General features: G+C 41.0%; 1 protein-coding gene and 1 long non-coding RNA gene across 6 annotated transcripts in view; one reads left to right on the top strand and one right to left on the bottom strand.

Moving 5' to 3' along the window:
- The window catches only part of LOC308583163, a 102,961-nt gene that overhangs the window by 34,229 nt on the left and 50,255 nt on the right, over nucleotides 1–18,477 (top strand). The window lies entirely within an intron of this gene.
- ADGRB3 (adhesion G protein-coupled receptor B3) overlaps nucleotides 14,034–18,477 on the bottom strand; it is a 466,862-nt gene continuing 462,418 nt past the window's right edge. For 4 of the 5 annotated variants that reach the window (XM_081186903.1, XM_081186902.1, XM_081186904.1 and 1 more), the window contains 2 exons: nucleotides 17,420–17,524; nucleotides 14,034–14,858 (listed from right to left, as the gene is read on the bottom strand). In XM_081186903.1, coding sequence (XP_081043029.1) covers nucleotides 14,667–14,858; nucleotides 17,420–17,524 — 297 coding nt within the window. In that variant the 3' untranslated portion in view covers nucleotides 14,034–14,666. Of the gene's footprint in view, nucleotides 14,859–14,879; nucleotides 15,702–17,419; nucleotides 17,525–18,477 lie in introns of those variants that run through there. The other variant, XM_081186906.1, reaches the window with a different exon arrangement.

Raw genomic sequence — 18,477 nt, 5'->3', positions numbered from 1 at the left:
AATTTTACAATATTTCTTAAGATAAATTTTAAATTTCTTCCAATCTTCTTCCGCCGTCTCTTTCCCCTGGTCTCGGATTCTGCCAGTCATTTCCGCCAGTCCCATATAGTCTATCACCTTCATCTGCCATTCTTCCAAAGTGGGTAGCTCTTGTGTCTTCCAATACTTTGCGATGAGTATTCTTGCTGCTGTTGTAGCGTACATAAAAAAGGTTCTATCTTTCTTTGACACCAATTGGCCGACAATGCCCAAGAGAAAGGCCTCTGGTGCAACTGTAACATATAAGCTCTTTTTAGACCTTCAGATAAATGCACAAATGTTGGAAGCTGGGACTGCATACACAACCTGATTCCCCCGCCGCCCCACCCCAGATGTTCTTTGAACACGTGAAAAGGGCTAACGAGACAAGCAGACCAATTTTGAGCAATATATAATTCTATTTGTCCCGTTATATTTCAATATTGAGAAATGTATCACTTCTTTTGTCCCATCAGTGGGGGAAAAGACACCAACATCGGTTAAGCTCTTTGCACCACAGAACAGAAGGGAGGGTGGGTGTTGAATATTGGCATCCAATGTAATCTGAGCATGTTTCAGAGGGTGAGTTTAACACAGAGGAACTGAGCCAGTGCAAACTGGAACTGAGCAGGAAAAGCAAATAGCACTGTTTAAAGGGATATTTACAGAGAGCTTTTATATCTGCCACTGGAGCTACCAATGGGCCCATTGATACCCATGAGTGTTATGTTGGCAACCCCTGGTCTACCATCAGTGGCAGGAGCTCTCCAAGATACCGTATTTACCTGAATGTAATGTGTACCTTTTTTGGCCAAATTATGTCACGAAAATTAGGGTGCACATTAGATTTAATGGCACATTTACATTTGCCAGCAAATACTTTTTTGGTTTCAAGGTTCTGAAAGTTGAGGTGTGCATTAGTTTCGATGCCACATTCAATTTGCTTAAATACGGTGTTGGGTTTTTATACCTGAGGTCCTTTTGTAGCAGGAGATAGCAGGAGCTGAGCCTTGAGACCTTGTGCGTAGGGCTCTGCTACTGGGCTATGACCCTTTTTTCCAGTGGTGTAGAATGAGTGGGCATAGGGGCAGTTGCCTTGGGTGCAATATTGCTAGGGAGCGCAAAATTTCAACACCCGGTGCTGCCTCAATACAACTCTTCTTTTCTCATCTCTGCCACTGTGATTTCCTGGGTGACGCAGATACTGTTAGGCAGCATGTGTACTCCGTCCATTTCCCTCCCTCTCACCCCCCTTCTGCACAGCCCCAGGCACTGGCAACCCACGCTATGCCACTGCTTGCCTCACGTGCAGTCACTGAATGAAGCACATGCATATGTTAACCAGCTCTCATTCAGTCCCTGCTAACTGAGTACCCATATATTTTAAAATAGCAATGTTTTATGGAATAGAAAAGCTTTTTTTCTCATGTAGTGATGGCCGTGTCCATAATCAATTTACCTGTTCTTGGTATTCAGCAGCCAGCAGCAGGCCGTGGGACAGATTTTCACACAGAGCTCGCTGATTCATTGTCAGATTTGGCAGAACTTAACAAGCTAGTTTTGGCCACTTCCCCAACGCTTCCCTGTGAAGAGACAAAAGCAAGTAGGAAACATGATTTGCTTGGCTCCCTGGACCTTCCACCAATCCACTCTGTTTAAGACAATCAAAAACAAGCCTCATGCTGTTTTGGATGGCGCGTCTCCATTTCTGAATCCATTCTCCTTGTTTGGCACAGATTGTTTTTCAAATCTGTGTGCATTAAAGAAGGAAAAGAAAAGCCCTAAGGAGAGAATGATTTCACAACGGATGGGCTCCCAATGATGCCGCTTCAAGCACAGATTATACAAGCCACCGTACTTATGCCAATCTGCTAGGATGGCAAAAGGAGCCTGTTCACAGATTGGCTGCATACCCTGAACTGGCCCTTGGAACTTGAGCGCAAGCCAAGCTGGCCTTAAAACAGCAGGTGGGCCACAGTCCGTGTTTTGTCTTTTTTAAACAAATGCTGTCATGTAGCTGTAGCACATAGTAACATTTTGGGCTTGAGCTGCAGCCTCAGTCTGCCATCCTTGGCCCAATTACCTGTGAATAAGCACTACAGAGCTCAATAGAATTTACTTCTGTGTAGGCATGCATAGGCTTGCACTGTTGAACCCTGAAATGGAATTATTAGAGTATTCTAGTTTCAGCACCATTTCAGTAATCCTTACATTGTAAGCTGTACAACAACAGATGGCACCAGCAGAGGTTTCTTTCTGAGCTTAGCCTGTGCCTGCTCCCATGGCTTGAACTTTATATTACCTGCTGTGATAGGGTGCCAGTTAATTGACAGAATGCTGGTCCAGCTCTGGATTCAGCCCTCTGGCCAGATTCACTTCCGCACCTATTATCTATGTAATGTGGATGAGGCACTGAGACTGAGAGATTGGCGAATTCAGCCTGGCTAGGCACATTAATGGAAGTAGCAAAATAAACATTTGTATTGCTTTTTAGTACTACCAAAAAGTGGCATTCACTGAAGGTTGAATGTGTGCAATACTATTAAATTATCAGAGGACGGAATGATCATCTGTTTAAGAAAGGGAATGTGGCACGAGAAACCTAATCATTCTGATATTGCTGTGTGAATTATTTTCATTTGCATCTCTTCTCAGGCTTCTTGGGTTTCAAAGCATGTGCAGAGTTTGTTGAAGAATAGAGATGCTTAGAGGGAGCTGTTGGAGAAAAGCAAATACCTTTCCTTCTTCTGAGCTTCTAGTTAATGCATGTGTTACTTTAAACCACACAAGCACTGTTTGTCTAGCAATCTAGCCAACACTTGCTTATAGCCTCTCTGCCTAAGTCAACTCCACCCCTAAAAGCTGAGCCATTTTTCTGTTATTCTTTCCCAACTTGTTGAGAGAAGATGTCAGCCATTTCTCTTTCATCTCTACCCACCTTGTAAATAGATCCTGCATGAATGAAGCCTTTGAACTCCTTAAACTGTAAGTTGCCCATGTTGCAAGCTCTCCTAACAAGAGCAACTGAGGACTCCTCATCTGTTTTCAGGAAGACCAAGGCTGAGCATCACACATTTATGGCAATCTGAGGCCCGGTTACAGAATAAGCCGTATTTCAGATGTTAGTGGTCACTTTGGCCTACCACAAAATTACAAAGAGGCTAGTTCTACCTCCTTACTAACTCTTAACTCACAATTTAAAAGGCCCAGCCAATTCAGACCTATTTTGCTATTGTGAAAAGAGCTTAATTCCTGGACACTTATTTAAAGACTTGGGTATGCTTCTTGCTACTTCACAGTGAGGGGTGGGTCATCTATAATCCCCAAATACTCTAGGTGGTGCTGTTGAACTACATCAAAATGTAGAGGTTCCTCACAGGGCAGCAGACCACATAATAAGGATATATGATGCATTGTCAGAATTCAACAACTTGTGACCTGGATGGGAGACTGCTTAGGGGTTCCATGCAAAATGCTATGAGCTTCCAAAAGGAAGAATGAGATACCAACGTAATAAACAAGCGGGCTTTGTTTCTTTGAACAGGTGTGATCCAGCAGATGGTTAGCGTCTGACAACTGCAAAAGTTGTCTACACTAGGAAAATATGCTGGCTGTGTTATGCCCAGCCCATTCAAAACAACATTGTTTTTATGTACCTCATCAACTATTTGAGAATTATTTGTCTGTCTTTAGAACAAGAGTAGATGATTTATAATTTTCATTTCCTTTTACAAACCTGCCCTTGTGTAGGTGTATTTAGTTCATAATAGACAATAGGCAATGAAGATCTGCACAAAGGATATCTGATTACTGTTCCAGTAGCTGGCAATGGAAGCCAGTTGTGCCGGAACTGGAAAACAAGACTTGCTTTCTCTCAGCTTTGACAGGGCCTCCAACGGAGCTGGGGATGGCTGACTACAAAAGCATAGCTTGTTCCTTTACGCCCCCCTCCATATTTTTTTTTTTTTTTAAAGTAGTGTGTTCATGTATACCATTTTTACCATGTACTGGGAGGTCAAGGTCAACAGACCTGACTGCTTGGCGCCAGGTTTTGTTTATGATTTAGCTCTATCCTGCACCGTTACCACATTGGCATTCTCAGGACAGTTTACAGTCTCAAAAGCAGAATAAAATGATGGATCAGGTCCCTAGCATTTAGGATCTAAACATGTTAAGTCAGGTATAGGAGTGAGTCTTAACATTTGTATGCAGTATTTCCCCTATAGGAAACACAACATGTGTCTATGAGTTCCACACAAATGGGGCATCTGAGGAACTAAATGTAGACCTATGTCGCTTCCAGATCTCTCTCTCTCTCTCTCTCTCTCTCTCTCTCTCTCTCTCTCTCTCTCTCTGTGTGTGTGTGTGTGTGTGTAAATGTGAGGCTGAGTTTTCATCCTGGACCCTACCACATAGAGATCTAGCACACTGGGGACTTATGTAAACCACTGTAACTAATGAGGCCTTTCCCCTCTACTTGTGTAACAATCCCAACACATTGTGGCACCTGAAGCAAATCACAAAATGGCACCCACCCCCCTCCTCACCAGGGAAGAGGGGGGTGAGTGAGGATCTACATCAGGAACTAGGGGGCAATACAGATACACATCAGAATCTGCTGCCCCTGTGGATCCTGCCGTCTGAGGCACTTTCCTCACTTTGCCCCATGGGTGGGCTGGCCCTGATATCAATGGAACAAGCAAAGTCCACTGCACATGGGGTTTTGGGGAGTGGTGATTTCTAAGCATGAGCTGCCAGCAGCTGTCATTTCCCTGCCTCCCAGCTTTTAAAAAAACCCTACTCTCATTTCTCATGTGCCAAAGGGATCGTTTGTGCACCACAGTAAAATGAGTCTACTGCCCAGATTTCATTTCATACAGCCAATGTATATAATACCATGTGGGTGAAGGAAAGAAAATTGTTTTGAGCAAGTATTGGAGCCTTTGTAGCTTTTTAAGAGTTTCACCAAAAGCAGTAGGTTTCTGACCTTTCATGCCTAAAACTTCCACAGTGGAATTGGATTCGGTTTCTAAAGTTATCACCTTAGAGACCAGGAGACAACTCTGAAATTGAGGCATGTTTTACTTGGACAGCTACCATTAGTGGAACTAACCCTTTTCCTGCATGACAAAAGGAGCTTATAAATCCGTGGTTGGATGCAGATGAGAAATGTATGTTTCGTTCACATAAATCGTAATAAGCTCATTACGGGCAAGCTCTCCACTGATGCGGTACCAATTGTATATGCTGGAAAAGCTTACTGCAGGACCAAAATTGTATGGAGATTTCAACTGATGTCAAGGCTGTTGTGGAAGGAAACATAGTCAATATGTGACAAGCATATTGGCCTATGGAAACTACCTGAGCTTAAGAATGATCCACCAAACCTTTCCTTGTGGCAGCCCCTGACTCAGTTTTGTCTCAACAGTGCCCCTGCTGGGGGTGGGGGGCAAGCACACAGAGACAAGTGGAATTTTTCATCCCCAGCACCATGATGTGGATTAATATTGCCTTTCCCACCCATCAGATCAATCATTTGATGACTGGAGAGGGTGTGATAACCTGTATAATGGCTGTCTAGGTGTGGTGTATGCTGGAGAGCGTGTAGGGGCCATGCCTTCCACCAGCATGTGGTCTCTAGATAGTTGACCTAGGTTGAATGCAGTCCTAAAGCTGGAAAAAGCTTATCCAACCCTCTTGAAGAAGATCCTCCAAGTAACATAAAAAGGTAAAGGTACCCATGCCCGTACGGGCCAGTCTTGACAGACTCTAGCGCTGTCCGGAGACACTTCCGGGTCACGTGGCCAGCATGACAAAGCTGCATCTGGCGAGCCAGCGCAGCACACAGAAACGCCGTTTACCTTCCCGCCAGTAAGCGGTCCCTATTTATCTACTTGCACCCGGGGGTGCTTTCGAACTGCTAAGTTGGCAGGCACTGGGACCGAGAAACGGGAGTGCACCCCGCCGCGGGGATTCGAACCACCAACCTTTCGATCGGCAAGCCCTAGGCGCTGAGGCTTTTACCCACATCGCCACCCGCGTCCCCCAAGTAACATGGTATGAAACTATATCAAGCTATAAAGGTTAGTTATATTGAGCTTGGATACAATTTGGGTAACCAATGCAACAGATGCAGAATGCCTTGACATGAACAAATTTCCTAGCCCACACACACACATTCTGGCTGCTAAATTTGTCACTAGCTAATATTTTTGGACAGATTTTTTAAAGGCAGCCTTATGCTGAGAGCATTACAGCCATTTAGTCAAGCTACAGCTGCTGTGGTTGCAACTGAGACCAAGTTCCCCTTCCTTCGGATGGGGTTGCAGTCAGTCAGCCAGCCTGAGCAGCTAAAATGTGTGCAGTGCTGTATGCCTAAGGCTGCAATCCTGTACACACCCACCTGGGAATAAGTTTCTTTTAACCCAATTTAACTAAGTTCTGAGAGAACGAATGAAGAACAGAAAGGAGACGTTTTATGAGATGAGGCAGCTCCTGCACTTGCAAGCTTATTACTGGAACTCTGTGCAAATCGCAATGCCTCATTAGCATTTAATTAACAACTGTTCCTAGTGAGCAAGTCCAATTAATATCCCGCTCATATGCAGCCTCTACAATCAACAGATTTCCTGCAAGAACATATTTGTGTGCACAGGACACAAATTGTTTACCATTGTTTACTATTACCCTGTGATAAGGGGAGTGAAATCCAGTACTCCCCAGCAGCAGGGTTTACTGGGAATGGTGGTGTCAAGAAATGTAATTATTTCTGGTGCTTCTACTCCATTTCATTCCATGACTGAAGTTGAGCAGTAATGTGATGTAACTGGGAATCTCTATCCGTTTTCTCTTAGTCGAGTTCTTTATGGAAGTGATGATCCTTATTAAACTGAGTCTCTGTGCCTGCAAATGGAATGATAAACCTTGTGTTAACTAGAATGCACATTTTTAAATGTCTCTCAGGGGAAGGTAAAATTAGCATCCTAAAATGGATGTTTGTTCTCTTTGCTCTCCCTCTCAACAGCTGAATGGTGCCACACACACACACACCAGCATAACACCGCTTAAAATATGACAAGCAGAGAAGGAATAGAGGCATTCCTAATTCTGTGAAAAATCTTCCCAAATTTCTTGCCAGCAAATGTTTAGGATAACAGAAGTGCAAGATGGGGAATGGTCTCAGAGGAGCGAATATAATATCAGTCTAACAAGCACTTGATTTAGCTAATGTTCAGGACAAGTTCAAACTCTTGTTTTGATGATATAAAAAATGACTAAAAGGGTGTTACCCCTAAGTTGTGAGGATTGAGTAAATTTCCAATGGTTTTTTTATTCATATGTTTTGTTTATATTCTTCACTTTATTTTTAGATTGTCGTTGCAAACAAAAAAAAGTATATGATAACTTTTGATTTAGGCTACTAATCACACTCCCCAAATGTGTCTTGTAGCTCTACTTTTTTTTTTTTTTTTGCTTTAAACATAAATAGGCTTTACTAATCATTTAGTCGAACCAAAAAGTAAAGAAGAGGAAAAAATAGAAATAAAAAGCTGGGGGGAAATTGGCCCTAGTAGACATTTGATGTTCTTAATATTGTTGCAGGAAAACTCACAAGAAAGAAATTGTAGAACTTTATTTAAAACAAACAAACAAAAAGAATCCATCAGAGAATCATTTCAGAGAAGGGAGTTGTTGGCACAATTAAATTACTTAAAAACAACAAAGTTCCTTTTATTAGAAAATATTGTGATTTTAATTTATTAGTATCTACTGCTCAGACTCCTGATTCATAGACGGTGGGCAGTGGTAATACCTAAGCCAGGCAAAGCCATCAGTGAGCTAAATTTTACTTCCATGGTCTCCTCTTTAGTAAGGACTGTTTCAAATAGTGTTAGAATAATAGAATCACAGAACTGCAGAGTTGGAAGGAACCACGAGGGTCATCTTGTTAGAGTATCATCAAGCAAATAACTCTATTTAAGCGAGCTTTCTTTAACTTCTCTCTCCGACCCTGCCGCTCTGCTTTCTGTGCAGAATCACTTCCTGGTAGTTGTTCCCTTAACCTGTGCCTTCCCTCTGTATCATTAAGTTTCTCTTGCTGACTGCTGTCCTAACCCTTTTACTTACATTGATACAAGGACTTCACTTTTTTTTATTGTTTACTTTTCTCTGCTCACAAAATGAAATATCATACCGCATGGCCAAAATGTTTTCCAGCCAGAAACAGACACAAACATGAAAAGGTAACGGGAAGCAAACACTGTGCAATATGGGGTTGAATTAAGCAATTGCAGAAGAAAAACCCCTCCCTATTTCAGTGCCTGCTCATTGTTGACACACGTTTTTACTCAACGCTCTTTCCATAAAACTTTCGGGAGATCATATCATAACCTCCACTTTGAACAAGTCAGAGAGGCGCAGCAAACAGCAGCAAGGCCTTCACATATATAGTAGTTTTTAACAAATTTAGCACACATTTGGTATGAACTGAAAGCAAGTTGTGGTTTGAATCTGCTGGAATGGGGGCAGTAAAGTGTGTGTGTGTGTGTGTGTGTGTGTGTGTGTGTGTGTGTATTCTATACCCTTCAACATTTCTCTGATGAAAATAGGGATGTCCTATTTAATAATAATAATGATGGTGATGATGATGTAGCTAATCTGTCTACATACGAAAGAATTGCTTGTCAAAATAAGAATGGATAAATACGAAGAAATTTGGAACGAATATATAAGTGACAAGGCGGATAACAGTGGGAAATGGAGGGAGAAGAGAGTGGTGATAAACAAGGAGTAGGCATAGGGATATTACGGTATCTAAATTTGTGTTGTCAGTTTCTGTTATTATTGTTGTTATGGTTTTTTGTTGTACGTGTTTTTTTAGTTTGGTGTTTGTACTGATTGAAAATTAAATTTAATAATAATAATAATAATAATAATAATAATAATAATAATAATAATATCCCACCATCTGATTGGGTTGCCCCAGCCGCTTTGGATGACTTCCAACATGTATAAAAACATTAAATATTTTTAAAAACCTTCCCTATTCAGGGCTGCCTTCAGATGGCTCAAGGGTTGGATAACTCTATAACCCTCCAACATTTTTCCAGTGAAAATAGGGTCGTCCTAAGGAAAAGCGGGACATTCTGGGATCAAATTGAAAACCAGGATGGCTTCTGTAAATCTAGGAAAATAAGGACACTTGAAAGAACAAGAAGTGAAGCAGAACAGCCTAAAGTTTAATACTGTTTAAATACTGTTATATATGCTAACTTAGAATTGTGACTCCACAATCCAGACAGAATTAGATTGTGAATAGAGATTTATGTTCACATAACAGCTATGGGGAGGGGAAAGAAGCTTGCAATGCAACACTGAGGATGATGTATGTACTCTTGACATCTTGAGCTACTTCACAGCTTTATTTAACAAATGGCAGTCATACATTTTATTGATTGAAACTCCTTCCTCTATTCTTTACTTGGTGCAAGAGTGTCCCCTTCAAGTGATAGTCACACCTTCAAAAGCACCACTTCCTCTATACAGGGCAGTAGATCATAGAAGTGAGCTGTTGCTTCGGTATCTCTTGTCAAAGGCAGAATTTCATTTACTGAGCCAATCATTCATTTTTAAGAGAGACACTGATGAAATGTATTTACTTCTCCAGAAAGAGAAAGAGTTGTTGAATTGTCCTGGCAAAATATACAAACATGGTAGCACCTTATAAAGATTTAACCACTGGATTGTGGAAAAAGCAAAACAAAACAATTTTACTGAGAATGCAGGTACAATGACCTAAAATATTTACAGGCGAAAGAGCAGCAGAATGTAGAAGGAAGTGCCACATTTATTGGAGACAACTGTCCCAAAAAGGGATTATACCCTTATCTTTCAGTAGTACATTATTTCCATGTAGATGAAAGCAGTAATTGTTGCATCAAGAAGCAGGTGTCTACGTGGAAAATAAAAATGATGTAGAAGGATATTCTTCAGGTAGCTTTTTGCTACCTTCGTATTTGTAACATCTGCAGCCATGTGCACAATGACCCACCGGAACTTTAGCTCTGTTGTGATGGCAGTTGCAATATAATTTTAACAGAAGGAATTAACAACCAGGGCTTTTTTTCAGCCAGAACTCACCGGAACTCAGTTCTGGCACCTCTCAGATGGGCGCCATTGCCATTATAAGAGAACGAGGAAGGTGCTTTTTATGAGAAAAATGACATTGTCAACAACCATCTTAAAAAACATAGATGCCACCGGGCATTAATTATGTGAAGTGGGTGTGGGAGTTGGAGAAAATAGGGGTACAAAATCAATGGAGTTAAGCATTTTAGAATTCCATCTATTTAAGCGATCAACCCTAGTTCTGGAGGAAAGGGAGTACAGAACATGACTTATTGTACAGAACTAACAGTGAGTGGAACAAATGAAGCCTGCAATCTGTTGCCAGCATGGCACGCTACCACCCAGGATGGTAGAAAACATTCCAGATGCTAAAGCAAGGATACCAACTATGAACCCCGACATACTCTGGTCCCGGAGCAATTATAAATAACCCTTTGACTAACTGTGATAGAAACAAATACTGAGGACTTGGTGCCGGGACAGTGTTCCATGATATCCCTAGCGCACCCATGGAGCAGTTCTGCAAGGAGTGTCACATCTTCACTGTTGTGGGAAGGCTTCACATATGCTCTCAAGTTCTTGTGCACAGAAGGAGCCACTCGGTGCATATTGGGCGCGTGCAATGATTCCAAGTGTGGCAAGAGATGTTTTAGACATTGTGCTTAGGTGGCTTAATATTTCATCCAGTTTAGCTCTCGCAAACACAGTTCCAGTGCAGGACTACAGAGCAATGGAAAGCATGTCACTTTATATTAAATTATTTAGAAGATTTATAAACCACTTAATCACAGAGCCTCCAAGCAGTGTACATAATAAAACTGTAGATGAAGCACAGCTAAAATCCATAGAACCATAAAACATATACATAAAAATAATAATAATTGAAACACAGATAAAATTGGTAAAACTTTTACAAAACCGATATAGGTATCTAAATTATACATCTGAGTAGGCTCATTGAAAAAGGTTTTAAGCAAGTTTCCGAAGCTGCATGCATTCCATGTATTTAAAACAGCCCCCGTCCAATGAAAACTCTAGTTTGTTAAGGGTGTTGGTAACAGTAGCTCTGCGATGAGTTTGCTACAGTTCCCATAATTCTTGGAGTGTGCTTTAAATGTATGGTATGTATGCAGTCTATAATATTTAGCAAGGTCAGCTGTTGTTATACTATATAATGAGTAACCAAAAAAATGACATAAAATACAAATCCATTTAAAGTAATAGGTAATTCTCATTTTTGTTGAAAACAAGATTTCATTGAAGTACAAATTAAATTGAAAATTGAAAACATACATAAGTGGCCCAGTTGAGCAGGCACAGAACACTGGATTGGCAGCTCACTAGAGAGAAGTCCCCAGGAGGAAGAAGAGGGTAGGGGCGAGAAATACATTGCACCCCCACTTCTTGCAAAAAAAAAAGTTGATTGATACTCATGTCACTGTATAGTGGCACAGCTATGTCCACCCAGCTCCAGCTGCTGTGCAGGTAGTTCTTATCCAGCAAGGGGCATACATGCAAATGTCTGCCTCCACACATACATGCCTCCTGGTTGGATTGTCCCACTACCATTTGAAAGGGAGTACAGCACATAAAGGTAAAGGGACCCCTGACCACTAGGTCCAGTCATGGCCGACTCTGGGGTTGTGGTGCTCATCTCGCTTTATTGGCCGAGGGAGCCGGCGTACAGCTTCCTGGTCATGTGGCCAGCATGACTAATGGCTTCTGGCTAACCAGAACAGCACACGGAAACACCGTTTACCTTCCCTCCAGAGCGGTACCTATTTATCTACTTGCACTTTGATGTGCTTTCGAACTGCTAGGTTGGCAGGAGCAGGGACTGAACAATGGGAGCTCACCCCGTCACAGGGATTCAAACCGCCGACCTTTTGATCGGCAAGTCCTAGGCTCTGTGGTTTAACCCACAGCACCACCCGCGTCCCTCACATACAACTACTCATAAAACACAGTACTTTTCCATTCCCCCTTCCAAGCCTGACTTATCCTGCGTTGCTCCATGTGAAAAACAGCAGCAGCAAACACTCTTGGCAAACATGCTTGCATCCCAGAGGACAGTACATTTTCTGGTTTAACACTAAGCCAGCCAAATAAATAATTGAGAGCTCTGTAATCTGACATGCTTTTAGAAAGCCCTGCAAGTGCTGATTGTATTATGAGTGCATTATTATTATATTTCAAGAGGAAAAGCCAGCATATTAAATGATTAGCGAAGAGGTTAGTGAGCTACTTCATCGGCAATCCATGGCTTGAGGGCTGGGACCCATTCAGCATTGACAATGATGGCATTACGAGACAGTGCCATGCGGTTGTAGTCCTGTGAGTTGATGCTGCTGTGGCAGCAATCGCCAGGTGCAGGGCAGCAACAGACAAGGGCGTCACCCAGGTGGGAGCATGGTGGGATAATTCACCTCCATGGCATTTTGGTAACTGGGGAGAACCCTAATTTTTTAACTTTGCGTTGGCTACATCCATATACTTCTATGCACAAACCATTTGGAGTACCTGTCTATCATGGGATTGTAACTGAAATTTGGCCTGCACATCATTTGGAAGAGTGGCATCTCAGTGCATGAGTCGCTCCACTGAAAAGCACTGCATGCAACATGACAGGGAAGCTTAGGTGGTACTATAGCTATCATAGCCTCCATCCCAGGCAATCACCGGATGTTGCAATATTCAAGAGATGAATGAATATAAACCAGGCCTATCTGGTACCTTTGCCGGACCAATTTATGCACCGTACGGTTTCTATGCTGATTATTGTGCTTCAACCATAGGAACTACTCTGTCTGAGTCACCAGCTATGGCAATTGGAGTGCTGTTTCTGCTTTTGTTCAGAGTTCCTAGACGACCCCCCCCCCCAAGTTATGGTTGACCAGTGCTATTTTTCTTGAAAATGAGGTGCCGGAACTTACTATAAACACCTCCCTCATTCTCTTAGAATGGCAATGGCGAGGTGCTGGGACACATCTGAGAGGTTCCGGAACTGAATTCCGGCTGAAAGAAAACCCTGATGTTGACTTATATTTGGCTTCCGGCAACAGTTGTAATCAAACAATACTAATCTTTTAGTCATGAGAGAACCAAGCAGCATTCTTACAATACTTAAAGAGGTGGGTATTCTCAGTCCAATTAAGCTATAAAAGCATGGAGAACATCTTGCAGAATGGCAGGTGTTTTGAGCTGTGTAATTGGGCAGACAGATTTACATGTCCCATGTATCAGCATGTTTTATTGTACCATGCAGACCAGTTTACTAATATATTTATTCAGTATTGGCTTCTTTACATACTATTCATTGATACAAAATACTGGGTTAAAAAAATCTTAGTTCCGATTGAAGTTAAAAGATGATTTGCTGTCGTCTTAGGCACTGAATCTTTTATGGAATATATTATTTATTTTTTCTTGCAGAGAGTCATGCTATGTGCCTCAGGACTGAAGGAGGTAATAAATCTTGATAATAAGAGTAATAGTAAAAATTATAACAAAACTACACTGTATGATGGTGGCAGTAAGAGCCAGAGAAGCATTTCCCTCAACTTCTGTTTGTTGAACAGTATTTGTCTAAAAAGTTGTCTTTCTGCAGCTAAATAAAAAAGCTTAAGACCTGCATATAGTAGAACTAATCTGGCAATGCTCTTACAAGGCCAATTTACATTGTGTGTTGCCTCCATAGAGTAGAAAAATAGAACAGCCACGCAAACCTATTATTACATTTGAGAAATCATTAGTCTCAAAGGAGTAATAACAGTATGCTATTAAAATTCTGAATACATTTTCAGCTTCTGTTTTGTTTAAGAAAACTTTATAAATATGCAAATTTCCGATAAACAAATCCAAAATAAAATGCACTGAAAATACTGATATGTAGACAAAAGTTTATTTACACCATACAACATTTTAAATATTTTATACACAGCTGCAGCAGGAGAAGCTATTCTGAGCTTTCCAGAGAAAACTGCAATAATAAAGATGTGAAATATATTATTCATATAAAAGTGAGATTATTACTTTATTGCATTTAAAGCAATGAAGAATGTAGCTCAACAGACATTCATTTAATGACGACAAAACTTTGCTTTTTTATATTATAAAGTAAAAAGTGTAGTAATGGCCAAACAGACTGTTATAAACTTTAAAAACTGCATAAATATATACATTGTGCTTCATGGTGAAGTTTTTTGAAAACTAAACCAGATGAAGCTGTTACAACATGAACCGTTGCTTGAGGTTTATCTATAAAGATTTACCTTACAAATCCATTCCACGGGTACTTACAAGACACGATGGTAAGAATTGTACACCTGGGCTCTCCACTAGTTTTGCTAGTGGGAATATATCGTACGAAAAGAAACCACTGACATTTGGCACATGAAGGTGCTGACATGCCTCAGCCACAATGTTCAGATTGGCGTGTCAGGCTTCCCAAGTCTCTTGAGTGTCAGTGCAAACAAAATTGTTCTATATCTCGCTTTCGCTTCAGTTTGTTTCCTCTTTCGTTAAACCTCCGTTTGAAAATCACCTTCTTGTACATCTAGAGGCAAGTTCAGACACTTCTCCCATTCTGATGGTCTTAGTTCTAAAGCATCTTTTGCCTCTGTATCTAATACATTTATTGTGGTATAATGTGGGTAGTCACTTGTGTTTTTGAAAGTGTCCCAGGGAGCCTTGCTGGCTGCTGTTGGATTTTCCTGCGGGAATGAGGTGGGGTGCGGGAGAGAGAGAGAGAGAGAGAGAGAGAGAGAGAGAGAGAGAGAAACAACTTTTAAAAACTTCCTCTTTGCCGATTTGATCTTTCAAGAGATCACATGTAAAAACAGACATCAAGAGAGATAAAATGGCTTTGAAGGGTGCCAGACTGGCCAAAGTTCAGCCAGTTTTCTCATCCTTTTTTACGCGCAATCGGCACACTGAAAGGCTTGCCAGTAGATCTGCCAACAAACTCCCAGTAGCAAGGTTGGAATTGAGTGGAGCAAAGGTTCGCTGACCATCTCTGACAGCTATATATTTACTTGCAATTTCCTAGAAAGGTGAGCAGGAATTAACTTGACAAGGAGCACTTCCCACCAAATTGGGTTAGCTGCCAGTTTTACAGCCTTCTTGGAAACTGACTGTGTGTTTGGGTTAGTGGTGGGCCCTGTAACATTGAAAGCTCTCCTCTCAATTGCAAAGTGGGATTTAAAGGCTCGTCATAGCCAGTGTAAGTGTCCCTCGAATACAGCATGTGACAACTTGAGGCTAAGTGTAATCCAAGCTCCCAGATGAGAAACATCTCTATCCAGTGCTGGCTTTTGACTTTGTAAGGCCCTCAGCAGCCTTTCCTTGCCTCAGCCCCATCACAGTATCTAAGATTAATCAAGGATACTTGTCTTGTTCATTGTAGCTGCATGCCAAGAATATATGATGAGGGTAAATATAGGGAAGCATAATTGGTGGTTGCCCAACAGTTAGATGATTCTTTTCCTCGGAGACTCATCAAAGCTTAGTTCCTGCCGGATGTGTAGTCTATGTCACTTTTCATTGCCTTGGCTGATCTGATATAGGAGCAAAGGGATTAAGCTGATACTTAATCTTTTAAATATATTTTTTTGGGACTGAAACGAGCTAGTTTCCATAAATTCTCTTCAAAATTGGCAGCAAAGTGGGAAATCTTTTAACAACTAGTCAACAGATCCCAAATAATAATAATAATAATAATAATAATAATAATAATAATAATAATAAATCTACTCAATTCAGTACATGGCCATAAAATTCTAAATAGATATATTGCCATTCCTTCTCTGGGAGCAAGAAGAGAGCTTGCAAAAGTAATGGAAGCCAGATAAAATTCTGATAGTGGCACTAAATGTGTGAGCTTCTCATTCTAAAGAAGCTCTCATATCAGAGAAGCAAACAAACAATGGGCCTTACTAATCCTGAATATTTTTCTTCTAACACGACGTCCTTTTCAAGTTTACACAGAAGCTAATAAAGCACTTGCTAGTAAACCCTGAAATACAGCTTATTTTTATATATTGAACCTTTATTTTTAACACTACCATAAAGGCACATCACTACAGCTGGTCTTAAATTAACAGCCTAGAGATATGATGTTGGAAGGCTTTGGCATATTTCAGGTTCAATTTAATGTTTTTGTTATAACTCCAAATTGTAATTCTAAACTATTTTATGAGGGAATAATATATACAATTATTTAAAAATGGTCTTCTGTGAATGTTGAATATTCAATACATATTCATTCTTAAGGCAATTGTTTTACATCCAATAACATATAATACGAATATTTGATTGCAAAGATTTTTTTATGTATTTGGGAGTTGATGTTACTGTTACTTAGGCTGCAGCCCTTTAAAGCTATTTGTGCATTTAATCATCTGGGAAGTGCAAGTCCCTGAAAAGTATGAAAAGGAGTAATGGGAGAGGGAACGCCTTGAGGTTTTGTGTACTCCATGCAGACAACTGCATGGCTGTCTCCCATGCAAGTTCTCAATTTCTGTCACAGTGAAACATGACAGAAGTGAAAGAACTGGATATTATTTATGTATCCCACATTTGACCCAAGAAACTCAGGGCACCGTACATGAAGTTGCTCTCACCCACTTAAAAGTTGAGTAAGTGCTTTAAGCTTGTCCAAGACTCTCCAGTAAAATTTGCAGCTGAGCAGGGGATTTGAACTCTTGTTTTCCACACCCTCATGGCCCTAGCCCAGGAATGGGGAACCTTTTCCAGCTCAAGGGCTGCATTTCATTTCTGAGGGTGGTGTGCCAGTTGTGGATGGGGCCATAGACACAAATGGATAGAATAATGGATGTAATTCTTACCTTTGTACAGTAAGCTACACTTTTGCCATATAAAAGTCAGAGGGCTCCCCCCACCCCTGGACATAAACATACACATTCTTCATGCAGGAAGCCAGAGGTTCATGGACACAGTTCAAGGACAGAGTCAAGCTTAGAAAAAGTACTCAAGTAGTAGTGGAAGAGGGCCAGTGGGGAGCATGGCTTGGAGTATGGGGTGGTCTGCCTAAAGAGACACACCTGGCCCCTGAGCCTGACGTTTCCCATCCCTGTTCTAGCTGCTAGAGAGCTTTCTACTTATTAGGCAATTCTCACTGAAAGAGAATAATAAGTTCTCATTTTGAGATGACCCTACCTTAAATTCACAACTTTCTCAATAATTCTTAAATGGTAAGAGATTAAAAGTATATAAGAGGATAGCAAAATAAAATAAAACAAAACAGTATACTTACCATACTGCCTGATTTTGGTACATCTCGAAATCTGTCTAGTGTCTGAAATTTCTGATTTAATTCCTGAAACAATTCCATGTGCCTCTTCCTCGTATGCATGACCTTCTGCAAAATAGAATATAATTGCTTAATACTTTATAATGAATCATGGCACAGTTTTAAAAGAACCATTATTTCATCCAACTTAATAAAGCAAATTGAATTTGGCTGGGCTGGGCTGTCTCTTTCCTATAGACACAATGAACTCAAAATTAATTGCACCGTCTCCTATTTGATCTTTGTAATATACTTCCCAGATACAGAGCGTTGCCTTTCTCCTTCCCTTTACTGAGTTGCCCAAACCACTACCCAATTCCTTTGTGCTACCCACATATGTGCTATGAATATATTAGCTATCACTAAGAACAGGCTACATTGCTTGCTAATTAAAGCCAGGTTTTTTTTTTTTTTTAAAGTAAGGGCTCACCCACACTTACCTTTGCTGTATGCTTTCTACATATAGGTTCAGGCTTTCCTAGTCCATGTCTGAACAGTTCATTTTTTTGTCCTGGTGCTTTCCCCAGGAAACCCATTTTACTGTTGAATTGGAGCAAACAGCAGTCCACAGAAACCCTGATTGCTGTTTGTTGTGTTTCAGCAGTAAAACACGAGTTTCCCCAGGGAAAGTGCTGGGATACACACACCTTCTTGGACATGGGGCTAGAAAGTCCAGACCTTTGCCTAGAAATGCAACACAAAAGAAAGTGTGGCTGAGCCTTAAGTGTTGAAAATGTCAACACAACCCCAGGGAAGACTCGTTTTTTAATAGGTTGATCATTAAAGGTCCCAAAGTCTCATAGATGAGGGATTGGCAGCCTCAGGCTTGGAAGCTAAATGTGCCCCTCTAGACCACTCTTATCCTAGGCTGCATCTATATTATTCTTAGGGTACACACATTAAGAAAAATGGGACATAATCATGGCCAGCACCCATGGATTTCACTGGGTCTACTCTACTCAAAGCATGGCAAAGTCTGGATCTGAGTCCTGCTCCAGTATAAATTAGTTTAGGCTCAAGGT

This window comes from Podarcis bocagei (assembly GCF_964188305.1).
Source record: "Podarcis bocagei genome assembly, chromosome: 3".
Lineage (NCBI taxonomy): Eukaryota > Metazoa > Chordata > Lepidosauria > Squamata > Lacertidae > Podarcis > Podarcis bocagei.
Note: the sequence above shows the minus strand (reverse complement) of the source record. Positions and strands in the feature narration are given on the sequence as shown.